General features: G+C 41.6%; 1 protein-coding gene across 1 annotated transcript in view; it reads right to left on the minus strand.

Moving 5' to 3' along the window:
- Window positions 1-25,547, minus strand: part of PRELID2 (PRELI domain containing 2) — a 63,640-nt gene that overhangs the window by 31,128 nt on the left and 6,965 nt on the right. The window contains exons 2-4 of the mRNA XM_015413613.1: window positions 14,615-14,672; window positions 9,421-9,494; window positions 7,644-7,804 (exon numbers count right to left, since the gene is read on the minus strand). Of these exons, the coding sequence (XP_015269099.1) occupies window positions 7,644-7,804; window positions 9,421-9,494; window positions 14,615-14,672 (293 nt within the window). The remainder of the gene's footprint in view (window positions 1-7,643; window positions 7,805-9,420; window positions 9,495-14,614; window positions 14,673-25,547) is intronic.

A 25,547-nucleotide genomic window follows, 5' to 3' on the forward strand; every position in this document is an offset into this window, starting at 1 on the left:
GAGACAGCTTCTGGATCACACAGAGCCAAGTGTTGCAGCCCAGCATTTCCAATAACATCATAAAAGTGCCTGGGAGTGCATCTCAGAAAGTGCCCTCTGCTACCTAACACTGCTAACAATATTGCCAGGCCAAGTATGGGTTACTTGGATAGTTGGGCCATCCAGGCTAAGGCTAAGAGTGGCTATATTCACATCTTCAGCTGGAGGGTCTTCAGCTCAGAGTCCCTGAGGTCAGTGGCTTGAGATAGAAGCTGGAGACGCAACTGTCTAAAGCAGGGGTGCTCAACACGAAGCCCATGGTGCCCGCCAACATGGTGCCTGCCAGCATCTTTCCTAGTGCCCACCAAATGTTTTTAGAAAGTGGGTGGAACCACATGTGGCTCTTACTTAGCAGGGCTTCTGATTGTGCACTGGAGATCTGATTGGCTGTGCAGAATAAAATACAATTGTTCCACTGGCAACTGCCACCACCCTGTTGGCTTTATTCTCTCTCATGCCTCTTTCCCAGTGTATTTTTGAAATTTCCCCACTTTTCCCCTGCACTTGGGCTTCCTCTGAGTGGCTGGCTGTGCCTCCTGCAGCAACCATTTCGTGGTTACGCCCACCACCCCTGACCTCAAGTGTAAGAAGCAAAAAAGAGCTGCTCTGGTGACTAGCCCAGAGATGAAGGCTGGATTCCTCATATTTATACAAGCCTTGGCCATATCCTAGGGACTGATATTGCACATATCTCTTCCCTTCTGAACTAAAATGGACTCCCAAGTTCTGAATAACTCACCAAGCCAAGAGTCACCCCTATTTCTGAGAATCTGGGTTCAAGCCACACAATGGGAATATAAATGATTTAATGTCATAAAGTTGTAGTGAAAATTATAATCACAAGAAACGTAAAGCTCTTTACATACAAAAAATGCTATTCAAGTAACTAGTAACAACTCATGTACGCAAAGAACCAAAGCACTATTTTGCTCCTCTGAGAAAGGAAGCAACCAAAGAGCCTTGGGTTATTTAGCCTGATAATGTGATCATGACAAAAAGCCCCATGTCGCTGTTTTTCTTTTTCACAGCTTCTGAACAACAGAAAAAACTCACAGAACATATTGATCTCAGATTGATTCTCACAGTACACAGCTGGGTGATGCAGCATCATTACACAACACAGTCACAGGAAGTCTATTAGTGAGATCCAACTACTAAATTATTGACTACTTTAAAAGTTTAGCAATTTTAGTCTGTTTTTTGTGATTGGAGTTTATTTAAAGCATCTTTAGTATTGAAAGCTTGTTGACGTTTTTGGTTCAGATGGTGTGTCTTGCCATAGATTTATTTCAAAACTGCACTTACAATTATATCAACTGAAAAAGCCCTTGATTAATCATTGAGCATGGATGCCAGACATACCCTTTGCTCTTCTGTCTGCCATGAAGGGCACATCATCACTCAGTTTACCTTCTTTTCAGAGAATCAGTGCACAAGTTATGAAGTGCAAATTGCTGTCTAAGTATTTGCTCAGTAGAACTGGCTGGGGAAAAAGTCTTGCAGAAGATGCAGTGGAAATCCTGGTTCAAGAAAGTTGCCCCCCCCCCCTTCTCGTCTTCTGTGCTCATGGAATACGTGCAACACATGACACTTGGCAAAAAGGGTTATCTTAGCTGAAACAGTGGGTGTTGTCATAAAACCGGGATGAAGAAAGAAACCAACTTTTATGTAACATGGTCACTGGGGAAATACGTTTCTCAACCCAGTTTTCAGCTGCAGACATGCTCAGGCCTGTGCATACTTGATGACAGGAAAAAAAAGAATTTAATGCTGCATCTATGACCTGTGCAATTTAGGCAAGCTTGTATGGTTTCTCTTGCATCATTTGTTCTGCAGTTTTTCTATAATTTCTGCTAGTCCTTGCTCCCTGGACATTTAGAAAGTCCCATAGTTCCTGAGATTTCATTTGGCTCTACACACATGCACATCTTCAAGGCCATAAGGAAAAGCTGCATTCTTTGTCCAAAAAAAAAAAAGAAGAAGCTAAATTATGTTCACAATACCACAATCTTTACCTTTTTTTCACTTTCAGAGAATTGTGGTTTGCAAACAGCCCCTGTTCATGCTCTGGCTCATGGTGGTAGACCATACTTTCAGAAATCACAGAATCTAGAACCAAATCCGAGATACTTGGGAGAAAGGCAGGCTAATAAATATGTTAAATAACCTGAATCTGTCAGTTAACAACTGTTCTCTGCTATTAAACCGGTATAGCAGAAACTTCTGTCCGTCAGCCTAACTAACTTGTAAGGATAAAGCAGAGGAGGGGAGAACCACGTACAGCACTTTGAGCACCTTGGAGGAAGGACTGGACAGAATAAGAGTCTGGAGCTTAAAGCAACATGCTGTTGGGCTTGAAACATGAGGCATTTCCAAGACAAATCACTTCACCAAGAACATCTTTTCCCCCAAGAACGAGGATAAAAGACCATATCCTATCTTCTCCTTGCCAGATATGGTTCCACTTAAAAAACAGAAACACAGATAGGTTTTAGTAGCACCAACAGTGCCAATCGTTTTCCCACCTGATTACAGTCCAGCCCAAAAAGCTACACTGTTCGTCCCACCACATGAACCTGGTACTCATACTGAAACCACTCACATGACATATCACCACAGGAAAGGGGCTTCCTTGGTGTTATTTCTTTGTGTGTGGGGGGGTGCCATCAGCCACTGTCAAGCCGTATGCAAAGTTTAACATTAACACTGTTCCCGGTCACCATTGGCAATCAGAAATTGTCCTGTAGTCAAACATGGAGCTCATGATTTCTTCAGCAAAAAAATCCAGAGATTCAAATTTGTTTTTAAAACATAAAACACATTTTAAAATTAATGTGTATATTGATTGGCTGGCTGGCACATTTCTTCTAGGCTGCTAAAAATTGTGAATTTATGGGCAAAGTTGCCTTATCCATCTTTGTCTTTATATTGTCTTTGTATTTCTGCCTTAATGCCAATGGCTTGTCCCTTCACAGATTTTAACCGATTCCTAGAAACTAGCTAAAGCAGATAGACAGTGAGAGAGCTGGTGCAAAATGAAAGTACTCAGAGCAAATCTGAAGTAATGTGTGTTATGTATACAACAGAGCATTTTTGTAGCTAATTTCCAACACCAGTGATCCCTTCACCTAAAAGATGGGCATAGCCAAGCAACTTCAAGAAGTGACAAGATCTTTTCATTCAGATAAACATTTAGTAGCTATGGGAAACTTTATGAATACTATAATAATATATGACTGTGGAGATAATTTGTTACACACCACAGTTACCATATTTTGAAAAGCAGAAAAGAGGACCGTCACCTATTCCCAACTGACTACATCAAACAAGTGATCATTATGACAAATCTCATAAATCCCCCTACTATTTAAGCTGTGATAATTACTACTATGTAGGAATAACCTTCCAACTCAAAAAGAAGATATTTTCATCAGTTATTTTAAAACAGCCCAAAAGAGGATGGACACCAAAAAAAGAGGACATATCTTCTAAAAAGAGGACATCTGGTAACCCTATCATATAGTTAGATTCAGGTGAGTATCCATGTTGGTCTGAAGCAACAGAACAAAGTTTAAGTCCACTGGCACCTTTAAGACCAACAAAGTTTAATTCTGAATTTAAGCTTTCATGAGTGTGCACAAAAAAGCTTATACCCAGAATTAAACTTTGTTGGTCTTAAAGGTGCCAGTGGACCCAAACTTTGTTCTATCATATAATGTTTACTGTTGTTATCCACCTGAACTATTTAAAATGTTAAACAAGTAAATTGTTGTAGAGGTGCTAACATAGTTAAAAATATGCCAACTCAGCTATTTATTTCTTTTAGTCAGCTCTTATGTTTACATTATAAATGTTACCCACAGAATCTGGAAAATTTTGCATATTTTGTATTTGTATTGCAAAGGAACACCATCCTGGAACAAACTAGCAAAACATTAGATGTCTTTTTGTTCAATAATTACATATACCAGATGTTTTGGAAAAGGCTGAAAAGAAAAAAAATGTACCTAGCTATTTCGCTCAGCAATAGCACCAAAGTGGATTCCTTTTCAGCCCAGCTGGCCACTGGCTTATATAAACTGAAATGCAAGAATTAATCACCCTTTTCATGTTTATGTTAAATATTTATATTGCCAAGGTTGCAGGCAGAAGCAGGATGTGCCCACTGCACTGTGCACATCCACCTTATAATTTTAGTAGATTAGAGAGGTGAAGTTGCCAGTGCCACATTTAATATTCAAACTGCAGAGTAACAAGGTGGTTCACAGAACTGCACGTATCTCCCCAGGGCATCCAGTAACAACAGTCGATTTGAGTGTTACACTGACTGATGCAAGGGTAAATTTAAGAAACTAGCTAGATTAAATGCATTGTGAGACACACACACACACGGAAAAAAAAGGTAAAAGATGGCATAGGATTCTGATTTAGAAGAAACGGAACACAGTTCACTGTGTCCAGTCTCCAGGGATCCAAAAGCTTAGACTGTGAATGACAGTAAGATTACTTTTTCACAATGTGCATCAGCGTTCACTTAACACCAAACGATCTGCTATGTTTTGTCACTTACTCAGCCTGCCATTGGAGCCCCTCACTGCCTCTTCAAAACTGAGAAAAGATTTCTTTCCTGGTTCCAAGGTCCTCCTCCTGTAGTGATACAATGGCCTCTGGGACTTCACCTTCTTTCTCTGCCGTCTTCTGTTTCCTCTGTGACTCCACCAGTGTAACAAAGGTGGGATAAGTGTGGCGGAGGCCTTATATCCTACCATATTGGCAATCCAAATGTCAACCAGCTCTTTCTGCCTCCAATGGCACTGTGTTCTTTTTCATGGCCCATTTTTAAATCTAACTCATAGGGCCTTCTTTAAAAAAGCATTGTTGAAGTGAGCCCATAAGAGTTTACACTAGACCACATCACTCAAAACCATTTTTCACTCTACCATGTTTTTCTTCTATTACATTGAAATTAGGCCTGGCTGCTGTTCCTATACTTATCAACTATTCATTTTATTTGCTGCTTTTCACCACAGCCAATTCAATAAATAAAAGTGCACAAATGAAATTGAGTTGGTCTAAAAACATCCGGCCAGCATGGTTGTCTTTGAAAGTAGAAGTTTAAAATGGGGGGGGGGGAAGAGAGACATTTCAAGCACACAACTGGATATTTTGGTTTGCTAAAGTGATTGAAGTATCTTGTGAACAACCCCTGGGCTGTATTCAGAGACCACACTGACCTGTAGTTAAGCAAAAATGTGCACAAACCAAGATTGTCACCAGGCTAGTGAACAGTTTTATTAACCTTCATTAGGTAACATATCTAAATGGAGTCTTATTGTCTACATTTAAAGCAATCTCTGGTTTCTCAGTAAAGCTACATCCATACAGCAACAATTTTATCTGTCCCTTCCACTTATCCACAGTTCCACTGCCTCAGTCCCCTGAAGCTGCCATTCCAACCCCCCACACCACAGGAGGGCTTTTAAAATCTCTTAATGACATATCAGACATAGCTTTAAGATACAGAGATATGTCAATTATTGAATTTAAACTATAGTGATATATCAGCTACCTGATAACTGACATACTGCTATAGTACTTACTTATAGTTTAAAATTGGTTGCTATGGAGATATGTCAATTAGTGACTTTTTCTAAAAAGCCAGAAAAAAACCTCTCTGGTGACTGGGGGGAGGGGGACTGCAGGGGACTGAGACAAGGAAAATGGTGCTGATGTAGATGAAGCCAGCAAAAAAGGGAGGGCGGAGATTTCTCTTGGCTCACTATGGGGCTTCAGCATCCTGTAGAACTCCTTGCTGCTCCCTATGACTGGCAAAACCAAAATAAATTATGCAAAATAGTTCTAAAGATTATTATTTATGCACAATACAAAAATGTAAACATATCTGCATGATTCATATTGCGAGCGGAACTGAGCTTCTCTTGTACAGAATTTTGATGAGCTTTATACAGAATTGCAGCTTTTTTAAAAAAGAAAATGCACATAGCCCTGCTTGTGACTTCCTTCTGTTTCCCATCAAGCCAAAACAGAAGTAACAGAAGCCACGGATATATGCTTTTAAGCATATGATGTTAGGCTTAATTTTTTTCCATTTCCCTTCTGTCTCTGTTTAACTTACATAAGGCCTGCACAAGTGGAAAATAATAATAATAATAATAATAATAATAATAATAATAATAATAATAATAATAATAATAATAATAATAATAATAATAATAATAATAATAATAATAATATACTTTATTGTCATTGTACATAGTACAACGAAATTAAGATGCAATCATTCGGTGATCTACAACCATACTCATATACACTCACACAACCATTCACAACCATCCCATAACTCCCTTAAGGTTCACATTGCAACTTAAACCACCAATGTCACCCAAATTCCAATTTCATACAGCATTTAAAGCAATAATAGCTCTCGAATAAAAACTGTTTTTTAATCTGTTTGTCCTTGTTTTAATTGTCCTATATCTTCTACCCGAAGGCAGCAGTTCAAACAGGGAGTGTTCAGGGTGTGACAAATCCTGCAAAATGTTCTTTGCTTTTTTCAAGCATAGAGAACTATACAATTCCTCCATGAATGGGAGAGGACAGCCAATAATCTTCTGGGCTGTGATGATAACTCTCTGGAGTGCCAAAAGCACACACCAGGAGTCCCAATTAAGCAGGAGTCCCAAAAACTGGGTTCCTCTGTACTGAGACACTTTATGAACACCCATGTCTGGAAGACTGCATTTGGTTCAAGAGTCACAACACTTCTAGGACTAATTCACATGCTGTGAAATTCAGCCCACGAGGCTTTGGCTATAGAAGAGAAGAAGAGATTGAATTTATGCCCCACCCTTTACTCAGAGTGTCTTACAATCTCCTTTCCCTTCCCCTCCCCACAACAGACCCCCTGTGAGGTAGGTGGGGCTGAGAGAGCTCTCTCAAGGACTGCTCTTGAAAGAACAGCTCTGGTAAAAGGCGAAAGATTTATGCGATCTGAAGAGAAACCAGAGCAAAGAATAAGATGATGATCAGAGACTTCTCTCATAACAACTAACAAAATAACATGCAAGAAGCGAATTGTTATAAGAAAGAACTCAAGAAGTATATTGCGATAATAAAACTAATGGTACTAACATATTTACTAACAGTGAAAAGATCTCCTTCTCTTGGGGTTTTAATCTAGTGTGGTTTGCTTTTCTTTATCCCTAGTTGTAGTCCCTCCCCTATATTTCTTTGTAGTTTGTAGTATATGCAAAATAAAAAATATCCCTACGGGGGGGGAGAAAGGAAGGAAGGAAGGAAGGAAGGAAGGAAGGAAGGAAGGAGAAGAGAAAGAAAAGCTCTGGGAGAACTTGTGACTGACCCAAGGTCATACCAACAGCTACATATAGAAGAGTGGGGACGCAAACCCGGTTCTCCGAGATTAGAGTCTGCACTCTTAACCACTACACCAAATTGACTATACTGTGGCTGTCTAGGTTCTCCCAAGAACTGCCATCAGATCCTCCAGAGTAATCTAGCAAAGAAGACAGAAATTAAGGCAGAAGTAGATGTGCAGTCCAATGCACACATAATCTTCACTTTACCAGTTTGGATTCTCCAAGCTTTCCTTGAAGACTGACTCTTCTTTTAGAGAAGCATACTGTGTCCAGGTAAGGCAACGAGTCTTCATAGACATAATTCTTTCTTGCACATTAAGCCAAGATTCCTCTTCTAAGTAGACATCAGAAACTTTTAGGACACTGAGCTGTCAGACATAAAGATTACACATTTCAATAATGTCAGGCCACTTGAAAAGAAAAAGAACTGTTCCCCTATATTCAGCATTTATTTTCATCCTTATATCATGCAATGAAGGGCTCTGTTCTTGGTATTACTGTTAGTCCGCAGGTAGCATTTATCCCTTAATGCAAACTTCAGATGTCACTGCTGAAATCATGCAAACATTTGAAGATTTATTCTTGCTGTTTAGTCCCTCACAATGTTCTGCCAGTAGCAATATTATAAGCGTCAACTTAATTTATGTTTCGTTTTAGCTGCCTAAATGTTCCATTTAAAGAAACAAATTTTAAGATAAGGCATTTGCTGACAGCTGCACACGAAACAAAACATTTGGTTCATTTTACCTGAAAATGTTATGTTTTCCCATCTGGATGAAGCATGGCAAAAGCAAACAGAAATGTGACAGGCGGACATTATTTGAGTTTTAATGTAAAGTTAAAAAGTCAATGGCTCACAAAATGCCGTGCAACACACAGCAGAACACTACATTATAAATACTGCCAGAAAGAAAGCTGCTTGCAAATCGGACCGAGTTGCTAATTCTGCTCTTCCTAGATAGCTTTCCAGCCACTGAAAAGCCTTCCATATGCCAGCATGCTTAAACACGCTCCCTCTAGCTTGTTGTTCAGACTAAACAGCAGGAAGGAGCTGGTCAAACTAGCTAAAAATCACTCACATCACAGGCTGATCCTACAGTAGGCTTCAAAATGCAGGAAAGCAAGCCATTGAGGGGGTTTACACATGCAAATACATCACTTGATTTATCATGGCTCGTCACCCAGATGTCTGAGAGTTCATCTATGCATTACACTTGTCACAGGACCAAGTTTCCCTTATCCTCATCTGGACTGTTTAGTGGAACTCGCTGCCTGAGCAAGTCACCACATAGTGAAAGTGATAGATGTACATTATCAGTAGTTACGTTGCACTCAATAATATGAGTGGCAGCAGAGTGGGGAACTCACAGCATGGAAAGCATCATGATAGACCAACTCTGAATCTGTGAAGTGATTCTACTGAAATATGAACAATGGTGCTTAGTGACATGAAAGCTCCATTTGTGGTGGCAGATCTATGATGGTTCATTCAAAAAGACAACCCATCTTGTGTTCATCAAGTGTTTGGCATACATGTGCTTGAACTAGTCCCTGTCTCTTGGATTCCTCTGGGTGGGTCTTCTGTAATCAGAGTAAATATATTGTATTGTCTGCACAGAGAGATGTAGAAACTTGAAATGCTGATACAGAAGGAAGCTTAAACCGTAGAAATCACCACAGCAGAACAAGATTCCTTAGTCAAGGCTATAAGAACAACACCATACTTCTTTCTAGCTTCATCATTAAGCACAACCCTTGTTTTGAATAACTGCCCTTTTAAGGTACTGAGGGACAGAGGTGGCGATTCAGAGTTTGAACACTGTCCTATCTGCCTATAGCGTGGATTGCATGAGCTAATTAAAATCTTCTTAGCCAAGTGGAATTTTTTTCCCTCCTGGGGAAACAGAATCACAAACTTGTACAATGCTCCTATATCCTGAAAAACCAGAATAACTATGTTCCAGCATTGACTGACATGAATTACCTTTCTTAAAATCTGTGGAATTACATTCTGGCACGTTGCAATCCTTCTCCGGTATATAATTCCTGAAGACAAATCTGAGTATAAAAGAACAAAACAAATTACAACCATGCTGCTTTGGCAAATAAGATACTTTTTTCACAGTTCAAAAAACCCAAAACAAACAACACTGTGGCAATGAAACTACAGGCAGGCAGGCTCACAGGCCTGTATCTGACAGAGGGGTTTAGTTTCCCTTCATGCTTTAGAAGCAAAGGATTCCTGCCCATTTGCCAGATGGACTGTAATGAAAAAGTTCTAGGATTATATGCTTAGTCCAAAGGGGGCCCATTTGGGCCCACCTCAACACACCAGCTCCCCCTACCAGCCTGGGAACAGATGGTGTGGATCAAGCATTTTACTGGCATCACTGCTGGCTGTAACAAAGCATCATATGCAAGTGCCAAACGCAACCTTCACAGAACTGGTGAGAACTACACTGGAATTACTGCAAGGTTTGGCATACAGCAAGCAGGGAGTTAATTTCTGAGGCACTCAAGTTGCTAGCCGCAAGCTTCAAATGTCTTCTTGGGTCAGCACTTCGGTTCAAAATGGCTCATTCTGCTACGGCATTCCAAAGTACATCCTAGGAACACAAAATACCTCTCCACCCACCATTGTCAGAGTTTGAGGCCTCAAGCAATTCTCTTGAACAATTAAAATTTATTTTTATATTGAGTTGGGCCAGTGACAAGAACAAAGCTCTCTCCTTTTTAAAAAAAATAAAGTCACAAATTATAGTGATTTAGCTGCAATGAGAACATGAGTGGTTTCCAAATTCACTTTGCATTTTAATATTTAATGATCCCAATCAAGTCCAGAAACCTCAGGATGCTGTTAATTGATGATCTGACCGGGCAAATAGCCCAGCAGAAAAAAAGAGTGCTCTGGAAGAGAAGAATATCTTTCTAGCAAACTTTATCTGTATTTTTTTCTGAGGGGGGGGGGGATTTTGCAGTATGCATTAAAGAAACATTCTGGCAGTATACTTGGCTTTCTCAAACTGACACATTTACAAGGGATCATAAATGGATATTTCTCAAGAGAAAAGGATAGATTGTATACATAATACGTGATCAAAAGTCCAGAACTCAAACACTTGAAAAATAAATAACTTGGCACTTCCCTACTTGCCATCTCAATCTCTGGGCCTTAAAAAATTGCATGAGGAAATAAAGAACGAGAGTTTATGGTGGAAACCCTGCCCATTTCATCTCCCTGCAGTAAACACCTCTCATGCAGTCCCTCACTAGCATTTGCACTGGAAGCACGCCACCAAATCCCTTTTCCTCTACCCTGGGGCTTGTTCCTGCTTTCTGCTTCTCATGCAATTTTATAAGACCCAGAAATTGAGATGGCCACATTACTCTGCCATACTAGTCTAAGGCCTCGGCCACACGGGCAGGGAAATGCAGGGGGGAGGCGTGGCTGTTTGCCCCGGAGCAAACTAACGCGCGACTGCGCGATCAAGCGTCGGGTTGATGTCCCGTCGAGCTCCCGTGGTTAGGGGGGAGATGCCGATCACACAATGCGGCAAAGAAGCGGAGCGGCAAATGGGGTTGTTGTTTTTTTAAAACTGAAATGTGTGCATGCTCCATTGGGTGCTTGTGCGCATCCGTGGAGACTTGGGGGGGAACCTTTTTGCGAGGGGACATGGGTGGGCTTCGGAACTACCACCGGAAACGCAATCAGACGCCCGCCCTTGCCCCGCGGTTTCCGGAAACTAGTACCTCCAAGGTACTAGTTTTTTACTCCGCATCTTCGGCGGGAAGCCTCGGGTGCGCCACGGGAGCTCTACGCTTCCCAGATGTGGCGGTGAGATCGCGCCCGGAAAATCCGCCTATCTTCCGTCTCTCTAGCATGCCTAATGCTCCGTGTGACTGGGGCCTCAGAAACCCAAGCTGACCAGAGAGTTTTTCTCGGGCAGATACACAGTACATTGACTGCTGAGTTCCCAGACTATCCTGAGTCACAGAGCCTGAGTATCATGAATTGCAGACTGAGGGGACATTAATTTGCCCTTATAGATACTACATTAATCACAGGCAAACTTCATGCTTGCGGTACATGAGGGGTTGGATTTTGGCAAGTGCATCAGATGTTCATCACAGGTCAAATTGACAGCTACATTGGCTTCTATAGATGGCAAAAGAGTATTTAACGTCTGGATTTACTCTTGGTCATTGTGGTATGCCAACCACCCTCTTTATGGGTCTTGACAACCAGGATATATCCTATAAAACTATAGTGCACTCTATTTTAGGTACTTGATTAATTTTGTATGCTGCATACTAAAATGTTTATATATTTGAAAGTTTCTGCATTATGGTTCTGAAGTTCAATAAATAAGAGATTCTTTGGAACAACTGCCTTCCTCTTGAATGCAATTAGGGTCCTTGCCTGTTTCTATCCCTTCCTGTTGAACCTATTGGGAATGGGAGCTGCAGGAAAGGCTCCTGTCCTCCTAATTCTCCTAACAGAAATATAACATTATCTAGTAAGACTAGATATTAACAGGGTGTCAAAGACCAGGACTTTAAGACTTCTTCCAATGCCCATAGTTACAGAGTGGGGCGGGGCGGTTTAACTAAAGCATTAATATATAAAGGGGGGTTCAGACTCTTAAGTCCAGAGCCCAAAACTACCTAACTGCATTGCTCATTACTAGTAATTAGCTACTTGCCATTGTTCCCTCTAAACTCCAGTCTTGTGAGCAGAAATTCTACCACGTGAGTGAAAAAGCTAGTAACATTGAAGTTGTGAGCAAGTCTACATTTGACTATTGCGTGAATTCTTTTTTTAGATTATTTCCATAACCTTATAAAAATCTCAGAATGAGTTATTAAAACTATATTTTAAGAATAATTTAAAGATTATAAGAGAAAACAGAATCAAGTCAAATTTCATTACACAAAATTTTATCCTGTACAGGGGTAGACCACGCCTCCGGAGAACAGGTCTACCTGCCCCTTGCCATTATATTGGTAGACCTGGCCTCCGGAGAACAGGTCTACCCGGCCCCTTTCCACTATATTGGTAGAGCTAGTCTCCGGAGAAAATATCTACCTGCCCCAGTCCACTATATTGGTAGACCTGGCCTCTGGAGAAAACATCTACCTGCCCCAGTCCACTATATTGGTAACCTGGCCTCTGGAGAACAGGTCTACCTGCCCCAATCCACTATATTGGTAGACCCACCCCTTTCCACTATATTGGTAGACTTGGCCTTGGACTCTTGCCCTGCACTGACCCTTAGAAAACATACCAGCACTTGGGAGGGGGGGAATCTTGCAGTCTACTTTTTTAATGAAATAGGACAACCAGCATTACAGTTCAAGTATAACAAAAGTGGAACAATCACTGTCTGAACGCTGCCTAACCTAACAATCAGGAAGTTGCATAAATATTATCAACCAGACTACTTATTTATTCAGATATTTATATCCCACTTTTCCCTGTGACTCAAGGCAGCTTACAAATCATACTGAAAAGCATAACGGGGTGTGAAAAAAAATCATTTTTTCTGGCTCAATTATAGCCTATGGGGACCATTATAATCAATGGGCCCCATAGGCTATAATGGAGAATTGATCCAGGGGTATCTAGGGCTTGGGGGGGTGTTTTTTGAGGTAGAGGCACCAAATTTGCAGCATAGCGGCTGGTGCCTCTCCTAAAAAAAACCCCTAGTTTCAAAAAGATTACACCAGGGGGTCCAATTCTATGGGCCGCAGAAGGAGGTGCCCCCATCCTCCATAGTTTCCTATGGAAGCTTGATTGTGAGCTGAGCAGAAATCCTCTGAGCTGGCCTCTGAAATGTGTGCCAGCACCCTCACTGCAACAGAGGGAGATGTGCTTGCTACCAACTGATACCTATCAAAAGTGACTGCTATGTTTTTCTTTCTCATGTTCCCTATTTTTTCAGTTTTAGAGGTGGACTGGCAGTACAACCAGTTCATCTTCTATCTGGTTAATGAAAAAGGAGGAGGAGGAAGGGAGGTAAATGGTACACCTAAGTTCAAAGTAGACAGTGAAGATAAAGGGGTTGGGGGTAGGAAGCAGAAGAATATTCCTCCCAGCCTCACTACCATTCAAGCAGATGCCAGTTCAGGCCGAACTGATAAGGGATGTAGATAAGAAGCCAAGGGCAGAGTCTCCTCTTCCTGTTCCCATACCTTTAAGCCATTGTCAGCTCAGTGCTACCTGCACAGATCTAGGGATGAAGGAGCCAAGATAGTAAGCTAACACCCTCCTCTCATCTTCCCATTCAATGGCCCCACAAGTCATGGACCACTCAGGGTTGCTAACCTGACGTTAGGAGAGACAAAGCCAAGTTAGCAGGGAAGGAGAACCACTGGAGCTACTTCTACTGCAGAGGTCTCACTCAGACCTGAGAGTGGAAGGAACTACCTACCTATCATCCTTATGTCTTAGCTTCAAAGAGGCATGACAACAACTAGAGAGACTAGTGAAGAGTCAGACTCAGCAAAGGCAAAGTAGCTGTGTCGGTCATTTTGAACCGAACAGCTGAACTGCATTTTAGATACATGATACTTTGTCATTAATTTGAAAAGCCATCTTATTTTGCTTTAGTAATGCTAACCATTCCAAGTAATTCCACTATCATTATCCGCCACAGCTTATGCCTCATGAAGCAGCATTAAACTATTATATTTTTGAGACTGGTTAAAGCCAAGAGAGAAATTTTATGCATGGACTATCAAACACTTGCCAGAGATACCAGAATATTTGCCTGCATTTAGCAAATGAATTCCTAACAGCTAGAAATCTTACAAAAATAATTCTCAATATTGTCTCAAAAGAGGAAGAGAGTGGATTTATACCCCACCCTTCACTACCCAAAGGAGTCTCAGAGCACCTTACAAGCTCCTTTCCCTTCCCCTCCCCACAACAGACACCCTGTGAGGTAGGTGGGGCTGAGAGAGCTCTTCTGAGAACTGCTCTTGAGAGAACAGCTCCAAAAGAGCCTGTAACTGACTCATGTGGAGGAGTGGGCAATCAAACCCAGTGCTCCTGGATTAGAGTCCATGTTCCTAACCATTACACCAAACTGGCTCTCGAGCACTGTAAATAACTGAATACTGAACTATAAAGAAGCTCAGTTGAACACTGAAATCAAACATGAAAGGCTCTAGCTTACCTGTTTTCTCTTCTACTGTTTTTACAGCTGTGATGTGTTTCTCCATGGGACTGGGATACTAGGTAAAAGATGAAGAGTGTATAAGCATCACAACATGTCACATGGGCAGAAGAAAATACCCCAACACTCACTTGTAAACCAAGAAACTTTTTCATGGTATTTCTTAATAGGTTAGGAAACAAGCAAATGTATATTAACTGTTTTTCTGTGGCTATTTAAGGTTTTAAAAAAATCTTAAAGAGGAGAACTATTTTCGATCAGTAAACTTTGATTAGCCAAATTTCTTCAATATGACTACTCAAAATAAATTAAGCATGGCTTTCAAATGTGCAATCTAGCATACAAGACACTTTCAAACAGTAACCAAATGAGATGGGAACTTTTGACCAGCAGCTTGTCTTCTAAGTCCCAGCTTAAACACAACAGAATCTTGAATAATCATTATGCCATATTCATGGACCACAATGTCATCTGTGGCTGAAATTTCACTAGGGTGTATCTGGAAGCTTGTGACAGAAAGAAAATGGTTATGTGAACCCACCTTTAAAATGTTTGTATAAAGGAATTTGCAATTCACGGTACTTTACTGTCTGTCCTTTCTCCAAATAGAAGCCAAGGCCATTATCTGTGCCTCGTAATCAATCATTTTTTAAGAGAGAAGACCTGGCTTTTGATACTGTAATACTGAAGTTCAAGGTACAATGTGAATGGTAATGTTATAATAGCTTGCATTCCCAGTCATAATTCCATCATGAAGCACGATATGTTTTGAATCTCTCAGTCCTCATCAACTCACTGGCATTGCGCTGCTGAGACTTAAACGATATTTCTCAAGTTGCACCTCTAAATCAAAGAGGGAAGTGCAGGAAGGGGGAATGCCTTATCACAGGGATTTGTTTACTTAACACATCGTCAATTTTGCACATTAGGTTACTATAAAGAACAAGATATGTAAATGTGTTACTTGAATTTGTTGAAAAGCAAGAAGGCCTACTTTACATCTGATACCGTAACCATGACAGCCTAAGAGTATGTGTAGCACTGTTTATTTACAAGGCATGTTTTATCTGGAGGGGACCAACAGATCCTTGAATACTACTGACTTGCTGTTTGGCTCCTGGTATAAAGCTTTCCAAGAGCCCTAAAACACAAAATTGGTGACCTGTAATAGCAGCAGGGTGTAACACAAGGTACAAAAAGGTACAAAGAGGACAGTATAAACCTGACTTTCTCCCACTCCTGAACACTTCACCATTCTGAGGCTAAGAGCAGCTACCAAAATGTCTGTATGCCCCACCTCATAATTTAGTTTTACTCCTACAGAATTATCCTTAACTTCAATCTCAACAGCTAAGATTGCTCTTATTAGACGCATTTTCCAACATAAACCAAAGACACTACACCGCAGTTAAAGAATGCATAATGTACAAGTGTAGCCTTGAATATAACTGCAAGTTATGTGAGAGACACACTACACCGTGAATGAAGGTCAGTAGACTCTACCTGCCCCTCAAAAAGAAATAAAATGTAAGACAGAAGTATAGTGAGTTTTACCATGCCTCTGATTCAAGAGAGTGCATCTGCAGACAGAAGGATTTCTGCCTACTTTCCTGTCTCCCCCAGCCTGCTGCAACCAAAAATGTTCCCCAAATGCTACTCTACTTGAAAGGGGGATTTGGGGCTGCAGAAGGAGGGGGAAGGTGAGGAAGTTGCACTCCACAGGCAGATACCCTTCCACCCTCTCAAACAATCTGTTGGCTACAAGCCAACTATATATAAAAAAAAGATGTACAAAGTTATCACAAATAATGGAAGGGAGGAAAACACAATAAAATGTACAAGATACTAGCTATTATATATATTGCTATATCCACTGCAGGAATACTTTTATTAACTGAAGTATAAGACTGTAAACATTACTATATGGTAGTTAAATCTGCTGCTTCTATGCAGCTTGCTGCTTTCAAATGGCAAGTGATAGTGTAATTACATTATCAATGAATCTTATAGTATGTAAGACCCATTGGTGTGAAACCAAAAAAGCAATTTGCATAAATCTCTCACTAAATAGCACACTATATTACCCAAGTATTTAGCCACAAATTGATTCAATTTGTACGTAGTCTAGTATAAAGGAGTTAAGAGTTTATGAGCAGGTGGATGGTTTAACTATTAGTCGTACTAGTTTCCATACCGTGCTCTTCAAAACCTGATATGGCTTTCCTTCTTTTATACCCTCAGCAAATTACACAAAACACAAAAGGAAGAAATATATTACTGCTAAGTAGAAATGGCTCTATGTACAATGTGCTCATGGTCTGGTTTTTTTGTGTAGCAGAAATTTGGGAACTTGTATCATAAAAAAAGAACTGCCACCCAAAGCTTCCAAATCTGATGTGAAATCCATGTAGGAATTTCCAGGCCTTCGAGGAATTGCATTAAGACTTGCTACCCCAGCAGAATAAGATAAACTAGGGTCAAGTGCTACAACAGAAAGATGAGAGGAAAAATCCCTGCACCTTTAAAGCAATGTCCAGGGTCCCTTTCTTCATCCACAGGAGAGGAGATAGATTTGGGCACATTTTACTTCTGCTATAGAGTTCTCCATTCATTTTGGTGGTTTAAAGCACATTAGGAAGACAGGATGTTTTCCTCATGGAGACAGTGTGGTATAATGACCTCTTAGACTGAAACCTAGGAGACACAGGTTCAAATCCCACTTCGCCATGAAATTTATGGGGTGACCCTGGGCCAGTTACTCCCTCTCAGCTAGCCAACTTCCCAGCACTGCTGTAGAGAATATAATAGGGATGGAAAAACCATATGTGCCACCATGAGCTCCTTGAAGGAAAGACAAGATATAAAAGACAGAATATGCAGCAGCCTAGAATTCCTTTCAATTTTTCCTAGTGTTTTTCTGGACAATATATTATTCCTTTCACATTTATATATATATTTTAAAAACTTATATGCCACATTTCAGAGAAAACCACCAAGTGTCTTAGAGAAAGAAATCATTAAAAAATAAAAACAATTTATATTAAATTGTTTCCAAAATTAATTCAGTTAATGGTTTAATACAATTGATTCCATTTATGTTTAAATCAATACAACATCAAGCATCAAGCTTTCATGTTGTTTTGCTGTCAAGTCACAGCTGATTTATGGTGACCATGTAAAGTTTCCAAGGCAAGTCATGTTCAGAGGTGGTTTGCCATTGCCTTCCTCTTTGTAGTGGCCTTGGTATTCCTTTGAAGTCTCCCATCCAAATACTAGCCAGGGTTAACCCTGCTTAGCTTCCAAGATCTGACAAGATTGGACTAGCCTGGGTTATCCAGGTCAGGATTCAAGCTCTCATAAGACAAAATAAAGCTATCTCTTTTCATCAGGCTTTTGGGCTGGGATGATGGTGACATTCACAGTTTTCATTCTGATTTGATTCTGTTTATTCATGCCTGATCTCACTTGTTTGGCTTCTTTGGTTACTGTTTGGCTATGGCTTCTCGGGGGAGGAAACCACAGCATTTTGTTGCTGCTGCTGAGGCCTCATCATGTGAACATGCCCCTAAAGGAGGGTTGCCAGCTCCCTGATGGGTGCGAGGTTCCCCCATGTTCAGGGCCAGTGGGGGGAGCCCCACCCCACCCCTGAAGAGCACTGTCACACTAGGCAAGTCAACCGGGGAACGCTCTAGCATTTGGCTAAGAACTCTATGGTGACCATAGAGTTTTGGCGAAAAACTAGAGCATTCCCCACATGACGTGCCCAGCACAATGATGTCACTTCTGGATTATGTCATCGCACCGGGCCAGTATTAGGGTTGCCAGGTCTAACCTTCTCGCTGGTGGGGGATGGGAGGGAGCTCTCCAGGAGTAGGGGGGCAGGGTAGTTTCCCCCAAATACCAGAGTGTAGCCGCACAACATCCCCAGCATGATGACATCACGCCTGTGTGATGTCATCACATTGGGAACCTTGTGCTGGGTTCTGGCTGTTGGGGGCAGGGCTTCCTCTCACTGGCCAACTGGCCAGCAGGGGGCAGGAACCCGCGAAATCTCCCTTATAAATAAAAGCCGAATGGTGGTGGCACTTCTCTAGAACATTCCACATACTCCAAAATCAGTTCGCTCTCTGATCTGTCATTCAGAGGGTCTCCCTATTCGCTGGCTGCTTTGCCTGAGTCTCGCCTCCAACATTCTAAACAGTTGCTGTTTGTCTCTCCCCCATAGCCAGTCAGAACACAGAGATTATTTGCATATGCAGCCTCATTGGCCTTTGCCTTGGAACACAGAGGTCGTTTGCATATGCAACTTGATTGGCTTTTGTCTCTAACATTCTAAACAGTTTTGCTGTTCTGAGGTAAAATGTGTCCAATCTCCATGTGAGGGCTGGAGATCACTCAGAATTACAACTGCTTTCCAGATGGCAGAGATCAGTTCTCCAGGAGAAAATGGTGGGCTCTGTATCCTTATATGCTGCTGAGGTGGCCCCCATATGACAACCAATGTGACGTAGCAGTCAGGGCTTCAGAGCACGGGAGAGGCTGCAGGTGTGTGGGGGGGTGGAAAGCTGAAGAGTGAGGGGAAAATAAAGGTAGGATGATGATTGGCTGGGAAGGAGACAGGGTTGCCAACTCCAGGTGGGAAATTTCTGGAGATGTGCGGGATGGAGCCTGGAGAGGGTGAGGTTTCAGGAGGCGTGGGACCTCGGACAGGTCCAAAGCCATAGACTCTACCTTCCAAACCAACCATTCCCTCTGGGGAACCATCGTTGCCAATCTCCAGGTGAGGGCTGGAGATCACTCAAAATTACAACTGTTCTTTAGGTAGCAGAGATCAGTTCCTCTGGAGAAAATGGTGGACTCAGTGTCATTATACCCTGTTGAGGTCACCACAGCAAATTGACACTGAGTGTCCAAGGCCGGGGCACCCACCCAGAGCCTCTTTCTAGAGGCCGTTGTATTTATTTCCAGAACAGGCCTTTTTCCTAGTCCTCACATAAAGCACATTCCAGTATTCCTGTCTGTAAATCACCAGGGTGTGCATCACTGTGGCCAGATTAGCTTCTCTATGAAGGGTCGCCATTGGTATACCAATCCAAGTTGGCCACAGTTGGCAACTCAAATACAACTCAGAAAGTACTCTCAAACTGCACGTGTGGCTCTTTGTAGGTCTTACAACCCTACCCAGCACAGTTTGACTTTCCAGACCCATTGGATCCCCAGTCAACTGTATCTCAATCTTGTATTGGCTAAGCATCAGTTTGTTCACCTTATCCTCTCAAAATAATATGTTTTGGCTATTGTAAAACTATGTGGTTATTCTTAGTCTAATTCATTGTATAGCCATCAAGGTAATTTTTGTTTTGTTTGTGCCTAATATGTACTGCATATGTATTGTTTTCTCTACCTTTAGGTATGGAGGAGTATCCCATAAGTCTTTTCTTTTAAAGGTAGTTAATGTAAGACTATTTCAATTATACCTGAAGAAACTGGGTAAAATTCCACTAGAGTCTTCATAATTTTGGATGGAATTCATGACTGGCTAGATAGAAAGAGGAATTTCCTCCAAAATATATCAGTAGGGCTTCAAACTGTGTCCCATAGGGCACCAGTCCTTCTCATACATGAACTATGCCATGTATGCTGATTTCACAGTTCTTCTATTATGTCTCCTGGACAGCTGCACAGACTACTGGAGAATCAGCACAGGCTGTGTATAACTGTCATATGGCTTTCAAAAAACCAGTTATGATGAATTAGAGCCAAGGCCACATCCCTCCCAAAACACTGCGTGCAAGAATGTCTGTAATCACTGTACAACCCAACAGATATCTACTTACAGCAATGTGGTTCAGATAATGCTATCAAGTGCAACATTCATATATCTTTTTAGAGAGGCAACATCTTAAATTGTATCCATCTTTTATGGGCTATGTGGACACATAGTGTCATATCACACACAAGGAAAGGCGGAAACAAAGGAATGTTTCCCATCTCCATTCCACATTAGTCAAAGGCAATCATTGATTCTACAACATAACAACTGGAGCTTACAGTTTGTTATATGTAAAGAAACTGGGCCACTGAGCAGTGACTAAAAGGGAGACAGAAGCATCTGTCTAAGCAGCACACAGAGTGGTAAATTACTTCTGACTTGGTTGGTAGGTATATGCTTTGTATATTGGGAAAATACAGATCAATAAGCTTGGCTGAAAGTTCTGCTTTACTAGTGAAAACTTAAGTTTTAAAAAACACAAAACTTCAACTAGCTCATCACCTCTAAAATGATTTAATGCCATCTTGTGGTAAACTGCAGAAATGTATGAAACTATCCAAATTCTAAAGGAAAGCAGAAATTAAATTTTGAAATATTTGAGGATGCCAGCCATAATAGGGGAGGTGTATTTATAATGGGAAAAATTCACATTGTGGATGTGGATGACATCAGCTGCAGTCAGACAGGCAGTCTGGCCCAATATAGTTGTGCTTCTCATATGGATTAAATGGGCTCAGTCACACAGCCACATCTGGCAGCTGTTCCCCAGTCATATTCACCCCGTTGCTCGACGAGTTGGCTACGGAATAAATAGCCACCAGAGGATATTCTGTGGTTCCGGATGGTCCATGCTTCCACTGTGCTTTTACCACATCTGAACATCCCTGTTGCACATGCAAGCCAGATGGGGAGTAGAAATGGTCAAATCCCCCCCACAAGTTCTTGCCTGTGCGCGCTTAAGTGCCTATGAACATGTTCAGCCATATTTTTAAGAGACAATTTAATTATTTTATTCAATTTATAGACCGCCCTCCCCAAATGGGCTCAGGGCGGTGTACAACAATTAAATAATACAATTAAAATAGTATTAAAATAACAATTAAAGCTAAGCCTGACTTTAATGATGTGATATAATCCATAATTCCTTGACTTTGAAAAACACACAAACTCTCTCAAACCTAAAAGCAGGAGAAAAATAGGTAAGGCAGATCTTTAACATATGATCAGAGACAGAAGCTAATTCAAATAATTCAGTCTAGAACAAAAGTACTTCTGTAATGCTTTTTAGCTGGCTCATCTGTATTTTAAAACTTGAAGAGTGGTTTCATGGTTGAGATATATTTTTAAGAGACAACACGCTCCATGGTTGAGGCGCCACAGTAATGTGAACGTTCAACTATGGAGCGAGTGGGGGGGGGGAACCGCAGCTGGGTGTGCTGTCTGCTCGATCTTCCCCGCAACAATGTAAATCAGAGCACTTAGGGGCACCACCATATTGCACCAAAGCTCCAGTCTGACCACAGCCATAGTCCCACCATTGCTAGCAGATCCTGTGCAGTCTTTGGTAGCTCTGGGCTGAATGAGAAAACAACATGTCTTTGTACTCTGTTATAGGTAAATAAGAAGGGAGAAGACCCTGATGCTGGGAAAGATTGAAGGTCAAAGAAGATGGGGACGGCAAAGGATGAGATGGTTAGACAGTGTCATAGATGCAACGAACATGAAATTGAGCCAACTTCAGAGGACGGCGGAAGACAGGAGGGCCTGGCGGGAGCTGGTTCATGGGGTCGCGAAGAGTCGGACTCGACTGTGCGACTGAACAACAAATAGGTAAATTACCAAAGCAGTTATCTCATGTTTGGAGTTACAAAAGGATAAGTATCCACCAACTATGAAACTCCATCAGATACTTAAGACACAAGGTGCTTCTATATAATGACCCAGGCCAAAGCCAGAATCACACATTTACCATATAGGATCTTATTCACCCATCACATCTATGTATCAGATCTACAGAAGAAGGGCAAACAATTTCTCAAATTGTTCCATCCACTTAAAGCAACAATTTATGGCTAAGCTAACCAGATGTTTACAGAATGTGCATGACAGATAATAAGCATACAATGTAGATTCAGGTGGGCTAGTCATGTTGGTATGAAACAGGAGAACAAAGTTTGAGTCCACTGGCACCTTTAAGATCAACAAGGTCTTATTCACAGAATAAGTATTCGTGTGCAAGCACACTTCCACAGATACAGTGGAACAGAATCTCCTCAACCATTACTTACAGGGGGTGGGGGGTGGGGTGTTGTCAGGAAGGGCCATTTCGAGTCAAGATCCATAAGTTATTCTATTCTGATAAGTGATGCATAAGTGATTATAGCTGAGATTGGATGTAAGAAAGATCTGTGAATGGCAGTAAATTAGCATACAAATACAAGAGTTAACAAACAAATGTGGGAAGGAGGCTTGAGTCCAGTGGCACCTACAAGACAAATAAAGGTCAATGTGTACATGTCTTAATTTCAAAGCTCTTGGAAAGCTGTTTTATAAATCATAAGAATGTTGCAATTTCACATTTACTTTAAAAATATGAATTGCTCTGCAAAACTCAAAAATGCCATGCTATTTTTTAAAAGAAACACAATGAGGTATGGGTAGGTCCACACTCCTGCTATCTTCTTTATGTGGAAAAAAAGACTTCATATATACACCTTTTAGGCCTTTAATCTTCGTTTCTCTCCTCTATCCCAGTAAGCACCAAACTGCTTTTGAAGATCCCTAAAGTTAGAGAGAAGCTTGCCTGTGATGCAGCAGACAGGCCCATGGTTTGGGACAAGATGAAAGCCTTGCTTGGCATGAAAAGCTATAAGTGTGCTTCTCTAGATCCTGACACCTGATGAGATGTGATGGTGATTTTCCTGCTTTGTTCCATGGAAGAGGATGAACAAATTTCTTTTGTGACAATGTTGGCACAGTGTGAAACTATTGATTAATATTGTTACCTCTTTACGTGCTGCTATTTCTGAAAATGTATTTATTTCCCCCCCCCCACTTACCATTAGCAACAACAAAAATAAATATCACCCAAAAAATCAGCAGGTATTCACTTTTCAAGTAGGGAATTCAGCTGAGAAGTTTAAAAGAAAAGAGTGTCATCCATAAGCAAACTATATAGAATGAAATAGGATGCTAAACAGCAAACATAAGAGCCATCTTGGTGTAGTGGTTAAGAGAGCAGCAGATTCTAATCTGGAGAACTGGGTTTGATTCCCCACTCCTTCACATGAAGCCTGCTGGGGGACCTTGGGCCAGTCACAGTTTCTCAGAGCCCTCTCAGACCCACCTACCTCACAAGGTACCTGTTGTGAGGAGAGGAAGGGAAGGGAATTGTAAGCTGCTTAAGATAGATAAAAGCGGGGTATAAACACCTACTCTTCTTCAAACACACCACACAAAGCTTACAAACATGAGGCTTAAGTTAAGAGGTAAGAAAACAATCTTTAAGATGATATTTTGAATTTGACTGAAGAATCTAGACAAAGTTAATTAATAGTACACTTAAAATGATAATTAAAATTTTTCAGAACAATGAAGGAGTTCATTTTTTTTAATATGGAAGATTAAATGTATCTTTAAAAAACCCTGGACACAAAAAAGATCCACATACCATAAAATCTATTAGACGGAATCTCTTTTAAATCCCAGAGGAATAGAAATCAGTTATAATATCAAGCTTTCAGAATATTATGATAAAGTTATGGAGCTCGTTAGTAAGTAAGCCAAATATATTAATGGAACTGGGGGGGGGGCGTTGGTAGTAGTAACAAAACATTGTTAGCTTCAAAATTGGTCAATAGTGGCTGAGTCTTCATGACACTGAAAGAGCTTTAAACCCCGCTTTTCTCTACCTTAAGTAGTCTCAAAGCGGCTTATACTCACATTCCCTTCCTCTCCCTACAGCAGGCACCCAGTGAGGTGGGTGGGTAGCGCTGCAAGTCTACAGGTGGGGGCTGGAACTCACCTGGAATTACAACGGGTCTCTAGGTTACAGAGATCAGTTCTCCTGGAGAAAATGACTGCTTTAGAAGGTGGACCCTATGGCATTATACCCTGCTGAGCTCCCTTCCCCTCCTCAAACCCTACCCTGCCTAGGCTCCACTCCCAAAATGTCTAGGAATTTCCCAACCCAGAGCTGGCAACCCTATAGGTAGGCCTGAGGCAGTTCTGAGAAGCTGTGACTGGCCCAGTGTCACCCAGCAGGCTGCATGAGGAGGAGTGGGGAATCAAACCCAGTTCTCCAGATCAGAGTCCCTCACTCTTAACCACTACACCACGCTGGCTGTCACGACATTGAAAGTAAACTAGGTTTAACTCCTCTCCCTCAATTTCATGGTTTGTAACTCAGTCAGTGGCAGTTTATGTGGTAGTACAAATGGAGGTTTGTACCACCTTTTTCTTTCTGAGCAATGGAAGCAACTTTCCCCAGTGAGGTCCTCGCACCAGCCCAAATCATAAAGTAACAATCCAAATGGAAAGGAAGGTTGTGGTCGCACGCACCAGAAAAAACAGGTGGAAGCGAGGCTATTTCTTCTAGAAGAATTTACCCGCAGTTGAGCGAGCACACAGTCCTTGGAAGCTGCAGGCACAGCCCGCCACTGTGTGATCAGACGCAACCGCAGGTGAGTCGGGGGGGGGGGTTGCCATTTGTTTCTGATGAATCGCATATCTGCACTGAGGGCTCCCTATGGAGTTTGCAATGAGGCGCATACTGAGAAGGGGGGGGACAACGGCACGGAGTCGGAATGGCCTGATCAGACCATCCTGATGCCATGAGAGCACACTGAAGCGATCAGACAGGAAAGTCTGTCCGTGGCCCGTTGCAACCCATTTTCTACTGGATTTTCCCTGGTGTCTTTTAACTCCACTTCTACAACGGAGCAGAACGGGTTGCCGACGGCTGCAGGGTGCTTCCCAGATGTTGTCTGATCGCGCCCTTTAAATCCGCCTGGCATTCGCACCTAGGGCGGGTCTAATTGTGTGAATGATCACAGCTGAAGGGAGGTTTTGCAGAGAGAGGAAGGACTGATGATCGCTTTAAAATAACAACAGTGGGGCAGATGAATTTCAGGAATGCAGATGAAAAGAGCCTTGGAAGAA

This window comes from Gekko japonicus, unplaced genomic scaffold, assembly GCF_001447785.1.
Source record: "Gekko japonicus isolate JY-2015 unplaced genomic scaffold, Gekko_japonicus_V1.1 scaffold373, whole genome shotgun sequence".
Classification (NCBI taxonomy): Eukaryota; Metazoa; Chordata; class Lepidosauria; order Squamata; family Gekkonidae; genus Gekko; species Gekko japonicus.